The sequence below is a fragment of the Silurus meridionalis genome, chromosome 9 (assembly GCF_014805685.1).
Source record: "Silurus meridionalis isolate SWU-2019-XX chromosome 9, ASM1480568v1, whole genome shotgun sequence".
NCBI classification, from domain to species: domain Eukaryota; kingdom Metazoa; phylum Chordata; class Actinopteri; order Siluriformes; family Siluridae; genus Silurus; species Silurus meridionalis.
Window position 1 is genome coordinate 18,407,326 of NC_060892.1, and position 20,031 is coordinate 18,427,356.

Below are 20,031 nucleotides of genomic sequence, written 5' to 3' on the forward strand. Positions count from 1 at the left end.
ACAATCGGTAACAATGCTGAGTAAAGACAAACAGCACCTGAAGATCTCCAGAGATTGACACACATGAATGTTGGTTTTTGACATTCTCAATGGTTTTCCCCCCCCCACATTACAGCCTGCTTATGTAATGTTTTTTTTTTTGTCACAATGCATATAATCACATATACAGTATGTTGCTATACGCCATTTTTCCCTTTGTATTGTAGAAAAACAGACAACAAAATGTTATATAGGGATATAAAATATTATAAAGAAGTTATTACAAACATCTGGACTAGGCATCAAGACCAAGTGAGATTCAGAGAAAACTTTATTTATAGAAACGTTTAGTCAATGCAAACATATGGCAGGATATTAAGTTTACTTCCGTCTCCGTACATGTCTAAAGATATGCATTCCGTCCAGCCGTACCACTGGCCTATATTGTCATAGCAGCCGTTAACCCCAGGCCAGTGATTATTGTTTATTTTATAGACGTCCTCTGTTGTGATGTCTCGGTCTATCCCTGGCAAACCAGTCTCCAAAACCTCTGTCACCTGGATGTAGGTTTTGTTGGTTTCTTTTGCGTTGTTTTCCTCACATTTCAATGACTCGCTCATAAAAAACTGCGCGCTCGGGACTTGACTTCCGGACGTTTTTAACAAATTGTTCTGGAGGTTCAGGTAATGTTTGACGATTTCGTTTTGCGACATATCTTTCCAGTTCATCTTGTGCAAAGGGCTGGGAGAAGCTGTAGAGGGGCTCTGCTTCACTGGCTCATTTACATCCAGCGCTGGATTGGGTTGCTCCTCGCTCGGAGTCACTGCTGAAGGTCTAATTTGTTGCGTGTGCGGATCGAAGGTCAATTTACGATTTTTTACTTGCGCAGGTTTAGACACGTCATCTGATGACCGTCCTTTCACGTTGCTGGTGTTGTCTCTCAACTGAGGCTTCCTCCTCTTGCCATCCGTGGGTCTGAGGTCTTTTTCGTTTTCCGTATTGGTAACCTCGCTGAGTAAACCTGGCTGAAGCCGTGCCAGCCCTTTGGACTTGTTTTGCAGGTTATTTGTTTGTTCATGTGTCCTCTCACTGTTTAGGAGTGATCCATTCTCTGGATTTGACAAATCTTTTGAATGGTGATGTGCAGGAAGAGAATCAGGGTCAGTGGGAGGAAACGATGTCGGCTGCTTGCTCGGCACTAATTGCTTAACAGATCTAGGACTTTGTTTGGTGTATTGACAGCGGGCTTTGCGCTTCACTTTCTCTACAGCAGTTATGTCCCTTTGTCCTGGCTGTTGTAATACTGATGCTCTGAGGATCGTAGATCCAGTGGGATCCTGAGAACTAAAGTGACGCACAGAACCTGTGCTTATTTGAAGATCTTCTGGACCACCACTGGCTGATAAAAGTGCAGATCTTCTGGTGCCCTTTGAGGTTGGTAAGTTCTTTTCTACTTTTTGCTTCTTTGTGTGTTTTACAGGGTTGAACTTTTCAGTGCTTGAAGTGTGAACACTATGTATAACAGACTTTGAGTCATTAACCGTTAAAGTCTGAGGAGGAACAGATTGAGACTGGTTGGATCTCACAACAGAGTTTAAAGTGCTTGAAAGTTCCATAGGCAGGATTTCAGGTTGTTGTGGGTCGATGAGTTTCTGCCAGTTGCGCAGAAGCTTCTTTGCACGCTTCGCCAGATCCTCATCTCTGGTCTTCTTCCTCAAGTCATTTATCAACTTCCCTAGCCTGGTTTCCTATAAAAAAACTAAATTACATCAGCTCAATTTCTCCAAAACCAATAATGTAAGGAGTAAAACACAATAGAGGTGATCTGTTATAGAAAATGTAATGAATGACACTGCGTAGGAATGTGCCCAGTTACCACCGTAAAGTATTATTCATGTATGACAACCAATAAAATTATTTATTAAAAAACACTCTGTTTCTTTACTATTTATACTTCTGTTTATGCTTAATGCTGTGGATTGTCCAAAAGACAAGTTATTTCAAATATATATATCAACGTTAAATACATGATAACGTGTTAGACCAAACGCATTATTATACACCAGTGGTTTGAATTTTTTTAATCAAGATTACAATAATGCTTTAGATTTTAAAACAATAATAAAAATCCAACAGAACTGAAATAATTACAAATACTTCATTCACAACCCATACTGATAGATAATTGACAGGTAATTTTTGTTCATTTACTTGAGACTTGTCATGTAGTTCTGCAATACACAAGAGAAAAGACAATTATGGCATTCCAGATCTATTCCCCCTTTGCTGTTATAGCAACCTCCACTCTTCTCAGAAGAACTTTCATCAGATTATAGATCATGGCTAGGATGATTTGTGGTGTACAGGTGCATCTAAACCTAACCACTTCTTACCTCAAGTGCTTCCTTGGTGATGGGGTACATCTCTAGGGTGGAGATCACATCTACTACAGCAGTCAAATTGTTGATCTGTTAAAGAACACCATTGGATTAATGTTTATATATATAAAATTGTGCATATATATGTGCATGTGTGTGTGTGTATGTATGTATATTAGGGGTGTCACGGTACACGTATTTGTACCGAAATATTTCGGTACAGGGATTTCGGTTTGGTACACATGTGCACCGAATGCAATCATTTTTACGTGCCAGAACATCGGAGTTAAAATCCGAGATCCCTCAGGAACGTATTAAGCGGCGGGCTGCAATTTTGTTTAGTCTCCGCCTCTGCCATTATTATTATTATTAAACTTAAAACCATACACAACAATGCCAGCGGTATAAAAACAAAACTAGAGTTTGTGCAGTGTCAATGTGGCTACTCACTCACTCTACTACTCACTAACCAGGAAGTGACTAGCGGCTAACGCTAGTGCTATGGATTCTTTATCATTGTATGTCCAGCTTCAAGAATTTCTCTTGAAAGGAGAAAATCCTGACAATGAATGAAGGATGGAGGCAACAAAGACATTTCAACAAAGTATCCTGAAATAAGTAAAACAGTTAAGTAGACATTTAAATGTAAAAGACACACACACACACACACACACACACACACACACACACACACACACACCTGTATTAACCAAATGTCTAACAAATTTCTTTCTTTCTTTCGGCTTCTCTCATTAGGGGTCGCCACAGCGGATCCTCCGCATGTTTGATTTGGCACATGTTTTTACGCTGGATGCCCTTCCTAACGCAACCCTCACCATTTATCCGGGCTTGGGACCGGCACTAAGAGTGGCTGGGGTTAGTCTCCTGACTGGGGATCGAACCCGGGCCGCAGCGGTGAGACCACTAGACCACGAGGGAACAAATGAAAAAGATTAAATTTACCTTTTTTTTTTTATTTAAATGAATTTAATTTGTGCCAATGTAATCAAAACAATAAAATTTTATTTATTATATTTAATTTTTTTATAAAATATTATTCCAAGCAGGTATTTTATTTAACTATATATCAACATGAAAATGGAAACTGTTGATGTTCACAAATGTTATTAATAATAAACTAAGTTGATAAAATTTTATAAATGTACAATTTAGACAGTATTTAATGCAGCCATAAAGCTGCTTGTGCCTAATATATTATTTGTATTTATTAATACGCCTGTTTGCTTTTGCTTGATTTGGATTTTCTTGTTTGATATGTTCTCTTTTCAAGTTCTGAAAATAAGGTCCTTCCGATATCTATGTACTGTAGTTGAGAAGGTCTGTGACTTCATGTCACAGTGGCTGAAATCACATGTGTTTTTTTTTCTTTTCAGATTTGTACTATCTAGCTATGCTTCACAACCCCCATGAGGCTCCCTAAACCCCACTATGAAAGATCTAGAACAATACAGTCAAGAAATCTTGTTATATTTAACACTATTCGTATGCAAAAGTTAAAAGAAAAAAATACATTTTTATTAAATAGTGCTCCTTACTTCAGCTGGGACACAATCTAATTTGAACCTAAAGTTTTCTGTGCTTTTGATGATTTATTGGATGATTAATGAGTCTTGGGAAATATGGCTTCAGACATGAAAACCTATGCGACCTCGTCCTATTTAAATGAGACATGCACCTGCTAGTAATCATCAAAAAACCAGTTTCAAGTTTCTGTTAAAAAAAAAATGCAAATGTATACGTTCCAGTAACCACGTTATATGTGGGTCAGTTTCATAAAATCTAATCATGGATCTAACCAGGCAACATCTGCATTACATTACCAGCTTCCAATGTGCTGATTATCATTACATCTTCATTCTATACACAATTTAGTGATTTTTTTTTAAGGCTTTTTTTTTTACCACACTGTGTTGTACAGTTTAAGTATGTCTGTAGTGTCCTTAATAATAAAAAATAAATCTTTTACTGCACTTGAACTCTAAAATCCTGAAGATTTTCAATACAAATGAAATTCATTTATTTTGCTGCTCAAAGCTATAAACAGCTGTGTGACACAAGGCAGTTCTGTACTGCACTGAAAATTGTTCTGTACTGAAGGGTTCCATGCAGTTTATTCCAAAGAAAGGCCTACAAGGTTTAAATCCAACTCTCCCACACACAGGTGGATTTTATACCACCTTCCCAGATCACCAAGGCCCACAGATCCCCCCCATAGAACCCCTAAGACCCTTGATCCCATTCTGTAGCACCACAGCCCATGGACCCCTCTCGATGGATCCCTAAGATCCACATACCCCACCTTGGATCCCCAAGAACCACAGACTCCACCTTAGATCCCCAAGAACCACAGACTCCACCGTGGAACCTCACGGACCCCACATGGACCATTAAGGTCCAATGACCCCCACAGACACGAATCCCACCGGACCTGTTGGTTGTGGACCACTGCTCTAGAGCCCACAAAGCTGAGTCTAACCCGGAAGTGCTAGTCGGGATGTTGAACCTGATCAGAGGCCGGACAGGGTCCAAAGATATCTTATCGTATTTAATAAAAACGGAAGAGAACACTAATATATAAATATATAAAAGAAAGGCAGCAGTAAACAGTGCACTGAGGAAAGGGTTTGTATTCGTTACTCACGTTGCTGTGAGCGTCAGTTGCCTGAAGCAGTCGGTCTCTGATTTGCTGAGCGGTTACGGTTGCCGTTGGCGACGCCGTTGTCATGGTCATGCAGTCAGACTGGGCAGCGCGCGGCTCCGGAACTGTGTACAATCTACTGATCTACTGATCTTCTGATCTACTAATCTACTGATCTACTGCTGAAATGACACAGTACATCATTACAGCTCAGTCTACCCGAATGTCAGCAATGAATTAAAAGAAAACTTGCGTAACTTAACAAAAGAACACATGTCACATCTCTCTCTCTCTCTCTTTCTAGTACACCAATAGCGATAAACCCAGCTCGCGATGGCTGATGGGAAAACTTACCCCCTCCTCGCCCTCCCCTTGTAGCTCTCACAGGCTGACTTCCAAACGGCTGTTCATTGACCGCGAAGTGCACTAGGAAAATCCTCGTGTACTGTATAACTCCTCCCCCTGAAGTGCACTTACACAAAGTGTACATCTGTATTTAGGATTCAGCCCAAGAGATGCTCTAGAAATAGACCGTGTCCCTCAGATACAGAGCCAAAGCGTCTCAGTGCTTCTGACAGTTTTAATGTAGGTGTTTATGGAGAGGCCATAAAGATGTCAAAATAAGGAAAAGAACCAAAAGAATAAAATGAATGAGACAATAAATCAATTACAAATGGAGGAATATGCAGTGAAGGATACAAAAATACAACGAAATTATTATTATTATTATTATTGTAATTATTAATTATTATTATTATTATTATTATTATTATTATTAAAACACTCTATTAATACTAATCCATACTTCCTGCGATTGTTTATATTTTAATACAGTGCCTGTCAGGATTTTTGAAAACACCTAGTATTTTAAGGGTTTTGAGAGACACATGGATGTTCCTTCTTTTTCTATGCATCAACCGAGGTAGTTTAATCTTATATATAGATGCCCTTTGCCAAAAAATATATAAATGTACCAATGTTTCACTTTATTTTCATAGAAAAAATCCTTCCTTAGCATGAATAACAGCTTTACACACTTCCAGACAGTTCATTTTTTTCAGAGATTCATCTAAAATACTGCTATACCTCTTGTAAAACATGTCAAATGTGTTTCTTTCCTAGTTGGAGATTTTTTTGCTGACCTTGCCATCAAGTTAATCCCAGAGCAGTTCAATAGGATTTAGGTGTGGTGACTGCAGGCCACTCCATGATCCATAACACTCCAGCTGACTGTTTGCTCTCCGTGTTGATCTTAGACATAAGCTTCAGGTCCTTGTCTTCTTGTGAAGTTAATTCCAATAAACTGCAGTCCAGATAAAGTATGGAATAGTAGACATGTTGGTTCAGTTTTCCTTCTACCTGGAATAAGTCTCCAACCTTTTCTGCTCCAAAACAACCCCAAAACATCAAGCTTTTACCTGAAGCTTTAGATGTTTGACTGTGGGGGTGAGGCATTCTGGTATCTTCTCTCATGCTCTCCAGTTTACAAAGTGCTTCTGTTAGAGACACTCATATCATATTTGGACTTATCTGTCCACAAAACAATCTGCCAGTGAATCACTGCCCAATTCTTGGTTGTTTTTGAATTTTACTGAGATTGTTGAATATAAACAAGAGGAACTTTCCCAAACACCATAAGTGTTTCCGAACCTTTTACAGGCACTTACTTCTTTTCCTAAAGTGTAAATATTTCCTCTGGTTCATAATGTTCCTAAAGTTTGTAAACATTGCTTTTTCTCTTTTTTTGCTACAAGCTCAGGTTCCGCCACATTATAATCCTGATTCTAAGGTTTTTTTTTCTATAAAATCATATATGGACAACAAATTTAATGAGAATTTTACATTTTAAAAAGCAACGCCAATACTTTTTGGTCAGTAATTTTTTTGTACTGTATCATGAAAACTGTGATATAAAAAGGAGCTTTAACCAGGATCAAAAAGGATGTATGTATGTATATATATATATATATATATATATATATATATATATATATATATATATATATATATACTATAGAACATGTAATAAAATTTCTGCTGAGCTCATGAATATAAGCATACATCAAATATACATATGACCAATGGATATGATATGCATGTCAGCTACTAGTTTTAGGAAAATATTTCATGTCCATGTTCTAGAGATACAGTATCTTTTGGAGGAAAATCCTTCCGCAAAGTACATCATTTATAAAATATTGTATATATGATGCTAAATTTACATTGAATGGGATGAAGGCACATCACAAAATCTCTATTAATATGACATTTAGTTGTGTGCTAATCAATGATAAAAAAAAGGTTACAATAATAAAATAAAATAAACAGTTCTCCCTGTGTCTGAGTCTCTTGCAGGTTTTTATGTTTTCTTCTACCTCTCCGAAAATGTCAGATTGTAGACCGGCTACACTAAATTTCCCCCAAGTTTGAATGTGTGTGATGAAAATGCGTCCCATTTAGAGGGCATTCCACCTTGTTGCCAAGATAAGCTTCGGCTCCAGCACGACCCTGACCAGGATAAAGTGGGTTACTGAAGATGAATAAATAAATTTCAACCTATCTTTGCCCATAAACAGTTATCTGAAAATGATGTTCAGTCTCAGACCTCTCAAGCTTTTCACACTCAAATGGCTCTAAATGATTTCCTAAAATGATCAAATAAAACAAGGTATTGCAAGTCACTTTTTAATAGTAGGGCTGTGTTTTTTCTTCTTCAAGAGAACAATGACTTTTGCATTGAAACTGAATAAAACCATCATCTCTTCTTTTATACAATTATCATGATTTGTATTAAAACATTTCGTATTTAATCAAAAGAATCATAGTTTTGAAGTCACTAATTCAACAGAAGAAACATTGAAAAAAAGAAGAAAAAAAAAGGTTTATTTCAGGGTGCCGCTCTATTTGCCAATGCACCTTCAGCTGATATTCACAAAAAAAAGCTTTGCATCTGCTGACGATCACAAGCACGTCAACTGACATGCAAATTTATTAAACATGTCATTGATAGAGACAGAAGGGTCAACAGTAGTCCTTATGACTTTCGAAATAACCTTTAGTTTGACCCATGAGACACTGGCTTAGTGGATTAAATAGAGGAAATGTGTGAAAGATTTCCTGCTCCTAAGGCTCTTGAGAAGGTGAAGCCAGAAATGAACATCCCACTCCCGAAAAAATAAGTGTTGAGGATTGTCCTTCATGTTAGTGTCCAGGCTGGGAATGTAGTGGGTTATGATCCGAATAACCTGAGGACAAAATTGGAAAACACACAGATGATTATTTTTTTCCACATTGTGTTACAATAAAATGCTTTAACTGAAATAGCTAAATATAACGGACAATAATTATTGAGATCCCTTGCTAGATACACCAAACCAGGGGGCACCAGGTCGCCCGCAAGGACCACATGAGTCACCCGTGGGCCTTTTCTAAAAAATAGCTCACCATAGCGCCACTTACCAGTGAACTGCATTTAATTTATTTTGTTGCTATTCTTTTTTAAATCACACTTGCATTGGTATAAAGTTATTTATAGTTATATAATTTTATATAAGTTATATAAATCAAGTTTTGCATATTAATATTGATCTGTTTCCTACCTTGTTAAATCATTGTTGATAATTATTGTGAGAAATCATTAACATGATCAGTGTCTTCACATCGATCAATATCATTAATTATTAATAACAACATATAATTAAAGGTAAATTGAGCAAATTTGTTATTTCAGAAGTGTGTATCAAACTGGTAGCCCTTCACATTAACCAGTACCCAAGAAGTAGCTCTCGGTTTCAAAAGGCTGCACTAGATCTTTAAGATGTTTCTACACCTTGCCTGGAGTCCACTTGTGATTCAGCATACACACAGCTCTATATAAAAAGAGCTGAAAATACATAACTGAGCAAATACCAGAGCAGAAAATCTGCTGCGATGAAGGTTCCCAAAAGTACATTATTATCCAAAATCTATAAATGGAAGTTTGGTACAACCAACACCCTTTTTAGAGCACTGGGAGGAGGATCTGGGTGAGAAAGGAGACCAAGAACCCAATGTTTGAGTAGATCTTCAGAGATCATATGTGGAGAAACTTGAAGAAGATCAACTATTATAATGGCAACAATTTATCTGCCTTTATGACAGATCCTTCTCCTCGGTGCATGACAGGAGATACACCTGGCGTTCATTTAGCTTTTTATTTCAGTGTTTTTAAAGAATAATGTTGGGATCTAAAGGAGTGTAGTTTGTGAATGCACTGTAACACATGTGATCTAGTGTTTGGGTAATCCGTCAATTCAGACATAACCCTGAATACTCACAAGATCATGCAGAACATAATGAAGATGTTCCACAGCGCTATAAAAATGCGGAAGTAGCGCAGACTCAGCAAAAACTCCCGGATGTTGTCACCTGAAATAAACAGGTAGATCACAGGGCCGTGTTATACTTCACCCCCACTGTTCTGTCTCTCGCTGAGTGTACTGTATGTACTGGTACCTGTAGTTGATCGTCCAGGATCATCGCCGAATCCGTGCGACTGCGTCTCTTTCCTTTTCCTGTCATTTACACACAGCGATCACGAAAGATGTGAAAAAGCTTTACTAACTCAAATACTGCGACACACGACAACATCGAGCAAAAGGGCGTACTTACAATTTAAAGTTTAAGACCGCCCCGGCGTTCATCAACAACGTGCTGAAAAACAAAACAAAACCAGAGACGTGACGTGGAAAGTCTGATCATCAACAGCGCTGCTATTTACATTCATCTGTCTAACAGTAGATCCTGAATCCAAACAAAGCACAGATCCTGCTTTCAAACCCAAAATCACAGATATTTTAAATGTTCAATGTGTTTAAGAAATGTTCCTTTTTTTCTTTTTATTTACCAGAAAATTAACAGATCGCCGATCATCTTGTCACTCTACAGCCTCCTCTTCTTCTGACCGCATTCAAATGTTGACCATTGAGGGTGACCTCACGGTCGCCACCTGCTGGTCAGGATCTATTTAATGCGCCAACAAGACGACGACGACGACAACAACAAAATATTAATAATTATAAGCAGATTTAAAATATGTTTTAACCCACCCATTAGTAAATATGATAATAAACAGGACGTTATACCTCCAAACCTTCTTTTTTCGGCTTCTCCCAATAGGGGTCGCCACAGCGAATCATCTGTCTCCATACTCCCCTGTCCTCTACATCTACCTCTTTCAGACCAACTACCTGCATGTCTTCCTTCACCACATCTATAAACCTCCTCCTTGGTCTTCCTCTTTACCTCCTTCCTGGTGGCTCCATCCTCAGCATTCTCCTACCGATATACCCCATGTCCCTCCTCTGCACATGTCCAAACCATCTCAAGTGGGCCTCTCCTACTTTGTCTCCAAAACGTCCTACATGCACTGCCCCTCTAATAAAACGTTATACCTCCAAATCAAATGTACATAAATAGTTTTGGAGGTACAGTATCTCACAAAAGTGAGTACACCCCTCACATTTCAGCAACCATTTTAGTCTTCTCAAGGGACTATACTATAGAAATGAAACTTGTGTATATTTTAGAGTCAATGTATGTTGAATGTATTTTAGAGTCACATAGTCAATGCGCAGATTGTATAACAGTACAGATTTACTGTCCTCTGAAAATAACTGAACATAGATTAGATTAGATTAGATTAGATTAGATTCAACATACAGCCATTATTGTCAAAATAGCTGGCAACAAACGCGAGTACACTTTAAGTGATAACAGCGTTGCAGTCTTTCTTGTGAGCCGGCTTTAAAAAAGGCTTTCTTCTGGGACGACGGTTATACAAGCCGACTTGTTGCAGTGTGTGGCGTATGGTCACTGACAAGCGAACCTTCTGCTTTTGCCACCTCTAAAGCAACGCTGCAGCACTCATGTGTCTGTTTTTGAAGCAGAGTCTGCACCTGATGCACAGCACCAGGACTGAACTTTGATGGACCCTTGCGAGGCCTGTTCCGAGTGGAACCCGTCTTGGAAAACCTCTGTATCACCCTGGCCACTGTACTGTAACTCAGGTTTCAGGATGTTACAAGTCTTCTTCGGCTTCTATGTGGAGAGCAACAAATCTAATTCTCAAATCATCAGAGAGTCTTTGCCATGAGGTGCCATGTTGAACATCCAGTGATCAGTATGAGAGAATTGCACTAAAAGCATCACATTTTTCCTCCTCTAATACAAGATACACACATTTGTATGATCCTGTCAAGCAGACAAAAACATGAATGACGAATAGGACATGTGGCTTTGCATGGTTACACAACATACAGCTGTTATTAATTAGAGTGTACTCACTTTTGTTGCCAGTTATTTAGACAATAATGGCTGTATGTTGAGTTATTTTCAAAGGACAGTAAATCTTTACTGCTATACAAGCTGCACATTGAATTGTTGTTACCCTTAAATTAGAGAAAGAAAAAACACACAAAGGTCACTGAAATAACTTGAAACTGGCAAAAGCAATAATAAATAAAAAAATACTGAAACTAATGAAAATCAGACATTGCTTTTGAATTGTGGTTCAACAGAAGCATTAAAAAAAATTAAACTGGCCTGGAAAAAAATGATGGTACTGTAACTTAATATTTTGTTGCACAACCTTTCGAGGCAATCACTGCAATTCAGCAAATTCTGTAACCTTTAATAAGACTTCTGCGCCGGTCGACAGGTATTTCGGCCCACTCCTCAGGAGCAAAGTGCTCCAGCTGTCTCAGGTTTGAAGGGTACCTTCTCTAGACTTCATGTTTCAGCTTTTTCTATAGATGTTCAATAGGATTTAGATTGTATGTATGTATGTACAGTATGTAGGCCATACAACCTGAGCTTACACATCATCAAAGAGTCGATTCAAGTTCATTCAAGGTCATCTGCTGAAACCTCTCATAAAAAATACTTTATCTTTTAGAGCAAGTCTGCCAGGATCCTACACTTTGGAGGAACCTAGATCCACGTGGAGCTGACCTGGAGCTCAATGTTCCTGTTTGACAGGTTCTTATGTATCTAAACACTTTCCCTGAGCCGCCCATAAGAGGCAGTATAACCCCGCAGTCAGTCTCCTTCTCCATGCCATCCTGAAGTCCTCGTTCAACCCTGGGGGTGCAGATGAGCCGCAGTATATTAATAGGAGACTATATGTGTCCTTCTCTTTCACCCTCAGAGGCTTTTGCGCGGACACACCGTCCACGGGCCTTTAAGCAGTTCTCTGTACATGTACTAATACTGTCATCAGCTCCACAGCCGAAACCATGGAGGTCCTGGACGCACTGAATTTGGGCGAATTTGCCCAATACTTCTCGAAAATGACCATGTTTCCTGTATTTGATTTGGCCTATTACATCGTGTCCATACTCTACCTCAAGTATGAACCAGGTAAGTGTGACACATCTGTCTTGGCATGTCCTATTTTTATTTGCGGGTATTTTTTGCGTCTGTAATATACCATGTTTATAACATGTTGCCGAATGATCCTCTGATCACTGCTTTAAACATGTCACATCCACTGCCTCATTGCCACAGGTGTATTCCAGGATAATGATTTCTATTAGAGCATGCACCATTTATATTTATTATAATGCACCTTATCCCTTATTATCTGTTTTCTTTTTCTCCAAATCTGTGTTTTTTAAAAATTCTCAAACCAATTCTGACACCACCCCCCCTGCTCGAAATCTGATAGATGCTCTCTGTACATACCAGAGCTGGAATAAATAGACTTGCCCTAAATAGACAACAGCAAGAGAGCACAACTTTGCCCTGTTTTAAAACGAGCAGCACTCTTTTAGAGCAACACAGATTAAAGCAGCGGTTAGTAACCTGTTTCCATAGCAACTGAGAGCTCACTTTGTAAGGGGACGAACTGTTTAGTCACAATCGTTCAATTGTGCAGTGGTCATTTGTCAACAAAGCGCCTAAATGTAAACAGAAATGACCCAGAAACATACAGCGGCTCGGTCCATGGTCGGTTCTGTCCATGAATATAAAACACAACAGGGTATTGGGATATGACCCGATGTTTTTTTGTTATCATGTTGTCTTTCTTTTAGCATAGGAGATCCCAACATTAACCATTTTTGCACTTGTTAAAGAGCAGCACCTTTATTACTTATTCACAGTTGATTCAGGTGTTCAAGTGATGACGTCTATTGTAGTTCCTTCTGTCGTTCCCTCACCCCCTTCTGTAGCCTCTTTTGTTTTGCCTTTTTGAAGTTAAAATGTGAAACAGCTGTTTATCATGTTACAGAGACAGCACAAAGCATTAAGATGTCTTCCTGAAAACTATAAAAAAAACTATAAAGAACAAAGTGCTAATGCTGGTGATTGCTTCCATAAATGTACATTTATATACATATATAAATATACATATATATATACATATATTATATACATAGCTTCAACCATTTCATCACAAACGGCCACAGTCTCTGTCTTTGCCAAATGACTGTGGATTAGCATATTTGCCTGTATTTTACATTACAAAGATTTGAGTATTGTAACAGCGCTGTTGAAGCATCGCACATTGCTTAAGGTCAATTTAGACTCTGTTTTTTGTATTGGAGTTTTCATTACAAACCCGATTGCTTTTATGATGTTTGAAAATGTAAAAAAAAGTTTTCCTTGTGATATTTAAGTATAGAGTAGGACATTGTTAAGGATTGAATGAATTCAGCACCAGAATCACTTTAAGGATCACTTATCAGTTTTACGTCTACGGATAAAATCTTCGTTTGAAAGGTTTACAATTAATTTGTCTATAGAAGAAAAATGAACATAGTGCCTCATTGTAAGAGTTGCTTTCACTTGAGTCACACAAGATCTCAAGCACAAATGCCACCACTTTCAGCACGCTCGAGGTCAAAGATCACAGCTGGCCTTCCAGTTGCCATGAATGAGTTGCCGTGGACTGATGTTTATTTTTAGTCATCATTTGATAGGATCATTTCTCCTACAAAATGCCTGCTGGCCACACCTGTTCCATAAGATCTGTTTGTCCATGGAGCTTTGGAGGCAATGAAAGACTTTTGCTGATATCATTTCTAAAGGTTAAAACACTTATCTGAATTTACTAAGCCCTGTTTGGACTGGCATGCTCATGCAGTGCAAGGCTGTGTCCACATGTACACACATTATTATTCATACGCCGTGTTCATGTATTGTATCCAGCCAGAATGCACAGTTTCAGGGATCAATTAACACTAAAATCCCTTGTGCTGGATTGTTTCTTATATTTAAACTGAAAGAAAGAGTATGAACAGAGGGTAATAATACGAGTCTCTGTTTTGCAGGTTCAGTGGAGGTGTCCCGCAGAAGCCCCGTGGCCTCTTGGCTGTGTGCAATGCTCTACTGCTTTGGGAGCTACATCCTAGCAGACATCATGCTCGGACACAGCCCCATCGACTATTTTCATAATAACAGCCACATCCTCCTGGCCTCAGCTGTATGGTAAGATCCAGGTTCAGAAAGCAGATTCTCTGTAGCTCACATGCAGGCAGCAGCCAAACTGATTTGCATCACATTTGCACAAGTTTCAAGCTCTTAAAAAAAAATCAACACATTCAACCTTTACTATGTAACTAAAGGCTCGATAAGCCCTAAATGAAGATAAAAAAAAAGCCACTATGATTTATGAAACACATGAAAATCCCTTACACCATATTGCATCATGCTGTGTATTAATTATAGGGCTGTAGCTTGATTCAACTATATTCCATTCAGATTTCACAGGGACTCTGTAAAGTCACCCTAGACTACTGTGTGAATAATACTAAGCAAGATATGTAATGAACTTGGTCTATAAACCATGAGGTACCAGATCACCAATGAGTTGCTTTGACAATTCAGATTCAGTTCACATGCTTTGAAAATTTGATCAAATTCAGTCACAGTACATGTTTAAGCTCTATAGCATTGGTATGATGATCACAGTATGATAAGAGATTGAACTATTGTAATTTGGCATTGTCATAAGAAAACAAGATGAATCAGCTGTACATTATGTGTGTGTGCAGGTATATAAAATGTGCTCAAGGCATCCAAAATGTACCTAATGCAACATAATACATTTATGACAAAATTTATACCCTGATTATTAAAAAAAAAAAGACAAAGATAATTTCATTAAAAATCATTTGAGAATTATTACTTGAAGTATTTTATTTAAAAACTGCAAAGGCAATGCGACAAATAACATATTACATTCTGTGAGAAATTAAGTACAGGAATTAATCTATACCAAAAAATAAAGGTGGAAAAGTCTTTCATTTAAATCAGTCCAAATATCTTTTAATTGAATTTATTTTGTAATATCCACCATACCGAGCGAATTGCCATATTCCAGGCATTGTGCAAAACTTACAAGGTTATTCCATTATTCTATTAGCAAACATCTGTTTGCTGTAATAACATCGAAATGACATTTCAGAAATTGAAATGTCGATTTTTGTTCTCTCATTTGACACTGTGCTTTTGGGAGATAGGATAAGGAATGACGTTATGAAATACATGAGGTTTATGGATGTTTTGAGGGAGGACATTCAGGTAGTTGGTTTGAAAGAGGCAGATGTAGAGGATGGGGGGGTATGGAGACAGATGATCCGCTGTGGCAACCCATAACAGAGATGTTATGAAATACATAAATATTGCGAAAAAGACCATAGATGAAGCTCCGCCTTTCTCATAGTTCTCATTGCTCCTGTAAATTCCACCTTCTCTCTACAATGAAACAACTCGTACCCAGGCCTATTCAAAACGTCTCTCTTTTTCAGCATCTATTCCTGGTTCCATGTATGATCTTGTTAACTGGCCCTCAATGATCTGCATCAGTTGTATCAGATAACCAAATAATGACTAATCATTTAAGAAGAAGAAAAAAAAAAACAAGTAATATTTTTGGAGAATTTTGTAATTGCTTTTAGTGTAGATTAATTCTAATGGTTTTACTTTTGCGTGAATTTTTCCCCCAAATAATTAACTGCAGCCAAAACCTAAGGTGGCACAGGAGGCCTCAAGAGTGCATTTGTTTGCTTTTTTCTTACTTTTTGACCAATAATTTTATATTATTACAATTCAAAACTTTATATGTTACCTTTTGGATGTAGTCATTTCTTGTCCGGGAGAGTACTTTTATATACACTGTTTGCTTTACGAAATCTTTCTAAATAACTCGTTATTGTTTCTGTTTCTCTACCACACAATGTTACAGGTATCTGATTTTCTACTGCCCACTTAACTTGTTCTACAAATGTGTCGCATTCCTGCCTATTAAGCTTGTGCTGGTAGGCATGAAGGAGGTCGTCCGCGTTCGCAAAATCGCTGCTGGAGTCCACCACGCTCATCATGCCTATCACCATGGCTATTTCATCATGATCATCACTGGTTATGTCAAGGGTAAGTAAGTGATGCTAATAATAAATACGTTCGAAGGGCTGATTTCTGTACTAATTTGACCTGATTTTGCTGAAAAGATCTGTAAAGTAAATATCCCCATGAAAGCAATTCATTTCACTGCACTATGAATGTACTCTTATGTAAAGGTTTATGATGCTGATGTCAAAAAGAAGTCATGTCCTTGTATATCAAATATCATCTTAAGGCATGATCCTCAAAAGCTGTTTGAGGGACTATCACTTTCACTGCAGCGGTTAAGATGATCTCAGTGAAAGGCCACTTGCCTGGGACTGTTAATCCTGAGCTCAGCAAGATGACATCTTCTGCCCTGACACTTTTCTTTTTTCATTCTGTTTATGTCCTTGTAGGATCTGGAGTAGCTCTAATGTCAAATTTTGAGCAACTGTTGCGTGGAGTGTGGAGGCCGGAGACCAATGAAATTCTCAACATGTCATTGTGAGTGTTTAACTCCTTTAATTGTAGGCTGTGTGACCTTAAGTGAAAAAGAAACACACACGTCAGGGTTGTTGTAGAATCCAGGAAAGGGGCGACCGTGTGCTATAACGCAGCACTTATTGTGGAATGTCCATGCGTTCCCTCATATCGATCAGCTGTAAACAGAATTTCTATTACCAGCATCAATTTTCTATAAAAAAAGATCGCGCATGTAATTATATTGAGAAACCAGAAAGTCAGTTTCAGGATTGTTAAGCATTGTCGAGAACGTTAAATAAACGTCTTTCTACTGCAAACGTGACCATATTTTTCTTACACATCCCTGCAAATGAGTGCGTACTACAGAAGTTATGGTAAATGTGTGCAGTAGTATAAACTAAGCTCTGTAGACTGTCAAAATTTATCGAATCAAGTATTCAACAGCGCTGTTGGTCATTACATTTGTTGTGTAAAAGGCAGGCAGTGAACAAGGTGTATGCATAATAAAATAAATAAGAAACAGGATAGGGTTAAATCCTGGAAACACAGAACACCGATATGAAAAAAGCATGACTAAACAAAGATTTTCAGCGAAAGAGAAAACCAGGAAAAGCAGGATTTAAAAAAAAAACTATTGACATGCTAACCACTGGACACACTAACGCTTTTGGGAAGCAAACCAATGGCAGGAGAGGAATGGAGACATGTCTTCTTCTTCTTTTTTTTCTCTCGGCTGCTCCCATTAGGGGTCGCCTCAGCGGATCATCCTGAGAAATGGAGACATGTCATGAACTCAAAACAACAATATGAATATGTTCCCTATTTTGCACTGAGAGCAGGAATGACAAAGAAAATGATAAGACTGCAGCACTTACAGCATTTCAAATATTTTATTGTTGCACATGAATGTAAGGACATTCATCCTAATAATTCCTCTCTGTATGCATTTGCAGCCCTACTAAAGCCAGTCTGTATGGAGCCATTCTGTTTACACTCCAGGAGGCGCACTGGCTTCCTGTGTCCAAGAGCATCCTAATCTGCATCTTCACTCTTTTCATGGCGACTTTAAAGGTACAGAAATCGAATGCAGTAGTTTATTCGCTACTTGACGTGAACGATTCACAGACGGCACCGTGACACCGTTTTGTTTTGCAGGTGGTTATGACGGCTCGTCACTCTCACGACTCTCCCTTCACTCTTGTTGAGTCCTGGGTGTCTCACCTGCTCTTCGGATCTCCTCTTGCCGTCGAAGACGCCCATAATCACCACCACACTGCCCCGGCTGCCGCCTCTGCGCCCGCCTCTCCAGCCAAAACCAAGGAGGAATTGAGCGAAGGCACTCGCAAGAGAAAAGCCAAGAAAGCAGAGTAGACACCTAGCTCATTATTAGAGGACAGAAAAATAACAATTTGTGTCTGCTATCAGGCCCAGATTTTTGATCCCTGGGTTTATTATTGGAAAGATAGTAATTTGATGTTCACTGATTACAGGTTTTTAAATGGTGCTTTAAATGACAGATACTCAGTAGGGAATCTGTAAATATACACATTTCACCAATAACACATCCTTCCTGTTAATATATAGTGTATATCTTTATTTATTATGTACTTTGTAGTCAGTTCGGGGATTCCAGCCAGTGTCAGTGGTGAACTATCTTATAGACATAAGTCTTTGGATTATTATGCCCAGTAAAAGGTGAAATTGTCCCTTCCCTTTTAGAGCAAGACATGGCTTCTGACTGAAGCAGAGTACACGAAGTACACGGATGCTCTTTATATCATATTTGGACAGGACGACATTTTCAGAAGTAAATATATTTTCCAATCACATCTGCTTCTGTGTTATTTCATGCTATCGAAGTAACCAAAAGAATACAAACCAGGCATTGAATCCATGTACAGATTTTTTTTTTTTGAATTGTATTGTCAGTGTGCAATGGTGTTGCCATTAAGTGCAAATCCCTGTTTGTGACAAGCGAACTGTATTTTACAGTTGAAAACACATATTGGACTCTGCCATCTCTCCTAGTCACATGATATAATGGTTACCATGCATACATTTGTTTTCTATACTGTTAATGTATAGAAAGAAAACATCTTTGTTACCCTAACATTTTAGCGACAAATAGTCAGAGAGAGAAACTTCAAGAAGAGTTTAATAGCTTTGAATAGTTTCTCATTTTGGCCTCACATTACAATCGTGCAGACTTTGAATAGTTTGGTGTGCTGTTCAGTTGCGTTGGAAAATTTTTGTATGCAGTAAAAGAGAGACTAATCTGAGTAGAATGAAATGACCAAGTGCACAAAAACTATTTTAAATTGAATTCCTATTTAATCAAAAAAGCACTTGATATGAAATTTAAAAAAGGACCCGTTATCAGTCCAACTTCTGAATTTTTTACAATGTCTTATTATTGTTTTGTGTTATCTGACACTAATAAACCAATCAACACAAATCGCACAACAAACCGAATGCAGCATTGCATGTGAACAAGTCAGATTTCTTTTAAAAAATATTTCATATTTGGAATAAAATCTACACATTTGTTGTAGCTTTTGATTAATGGGGTGTTTGCACTCATCAGGGGCCCTGGGCAACAAACAGAGGCAGTGTTGTTATCTGTTTCACAAAAACGTTTAGGTCACGTGAATTTAAACTGAGATAGCTGAGCTTAAAAACAACTAAAAAGGGTCAATTAAATGGCACAACATCCTAAAAATGTCACCTTATTACTTGGTTTATCTGTTTTCTTTCCATTTCTAAAAGAAAGAGTTCTTGGAAAAAGCGAGTTGAGCTAAAAGCACTTAAAGCGTGTGTAACGTGTGTCAGGGTGCAACACAGAACCCCAAGAGGCGATGAACTGGAACCAAACCAACATCTGTGGATGCAATTATTGACCACCAAACACTCAGGATAAACACAGCAGCCCTACTGAATGGCATGTGTGCTCCTTATGCTGAAAGGTTTTGAGTAAAGGCACGGGTCTTTCCGAATCTTTATTCAAAGATTTATGTTTTTAACATTATGGATAACTGTGTATAAAAAGACATTGAACCTATCCGTCACATCTGGGAATTCCATCAGTTGCTTTAATGGTTTGCCTGAAAGCATAAAATACATTTGATTTGCCAAAAGGAAACCTTAATAAAAAGATCAGTTTTATTTAAA

The 20,031-nt window shown here is 38.2% G+C and overlaps 3 protein-coding genes across 3 annotated transcripts; 1 reads left to right on the plus strand and 2 right to left on the minus strand.

Annotated features, from left to right (window-relative positions):
• Positions 1-292: 292 nt before the first annotated feature.
• LOC124391684 (mediator of RNA polymerase II transcription subunit 26-like) lies at positions 293-5,324 on the minus strand. The gene is made up of 3 exons (XM_046858426.1): positions 5,020-5,324; positions 2,373-2,447; positions 293-1,727 (listed from the first exon to the last, which is right to left on the minus strand). The coding sequence occupies exons 1-3, from the start codon at positions 5,107-5,109 to the stop codon at positions 327-329; spliced, it is 1,566 nt and encodes a 521-aa protein (XP_046714382.1). The 5' UTR covers positions 5,110-5,324; the 3' UTR covers positions 293-326.
• Positions 5,325-7,687: 2,363 nt separating this feature from the next.
• On the minus strand, positions 7,688-10,026 carry smim7 (small integral membrane protein 7). Its single transcript, XM_046857789.1, has 5 exons — positions 9,902-10,026; positions 9,667-9,708; positions 9,511-9,569; positions 9,333-9,423; positions 7,688-8,261 (listed from the first exon to the last, which is right to left on the minus strand). The coding sequence occupies exons 1-5, from the start codon at positions 9,925-9,927 to the stop codon at positions 8,246-8,248; spliced, it is 234 nt and encodes a 77-aa protein (XP_046713745.1). The 5' UTR covers positions 9,928-10,026; the 3' UTR covers positions 7,688-8,245.
• Positions 10,027-12,140: 2,114 nt separating this feature from the next.
• tmem38a (transmembrane protein 38A) lies at positions 12,141-18,690 on the plus strand. The gene is made up of 6 exons (XM_046857062.1): positions 12,141-12,414; positions 14,328-14,484; positions 16,244-16,428; positions 16,797-16,884; positions 17,817-17,934; positions 18,019-18,690. The coding sequence occupies exons 1-6, from the start codon at positions 12,291-12,293 to the stop codon at positions 18,232-18,234; spliced, it is 888 nt and encodes a 295-aa protein (XP_046713018.1). The 5' UTR covers positions 12,141-12,290; the 3' UTR covers positions 18,235-18,690.
• Positions 18,691-20,031: the final 1,341 nt, after the last annotated feature.

Coding starts and splice junctions, on each gene's coding strand:
- tmem38a (XM_046857062.1), top strand. CDS start 12,291: ATGGAGGTCCTGGACGCACTGAATTTGGGCGAATTTGCCCAATACTTC. Junction 12,415..14,327: donor CTACCTCAAGTATGAACCAG/GTAAGTGTGACA, acceptor TCTGTTTTGCAG/GTTCAGTGGAGGTGTCCCGC. Junction 16,885..17,816: donor GAAATTCTCAACATGTCATT/GTGAGTGTTTAA, acceptor ATGCATTTGCAG/CCCTACTAAAGCCAGTCTGT.
- smim7 (XM_046857789.1), bottom strand. CDS start 9,927: ATGATCGGCGATCTGTTAATTTTCTG. Junction 9,709..9,901: donor GGCGATCTGTTAATTTTCTG/GTAAATAAAAAG, acceptor TTTGTTTTTCAG/CACGTTGTTGATGAACGCCG. Junction 9,424..9,510: donor TCCTGGACGATCAACTACAG/GTACCAGTACAT, acceptor TGTTTATTTCAG/GTGACAACATCCGGGAGTTT.
- LOC124391684 (XM_046858426.1), bottom strand. CDS start 5,109: ATGACCATGACAACGGCGTCGCCAACGGCAACCGTAACCGCTCAGCAA. Junction 2,448..5,019: donor CAACTGACGCTCACAGCAAC/GTGAGTAACGAA, acceptor GTTCTTTAACAG/ATCAACAATTTGACTGCTGT. Junction 1,728..2,372: donor TCACCAAGGAAGCACTTGAG/GTAAGAAGTGGT, acceptor GTTTTTTTATAG/GAAACCAGGCTAGGGAAGTT.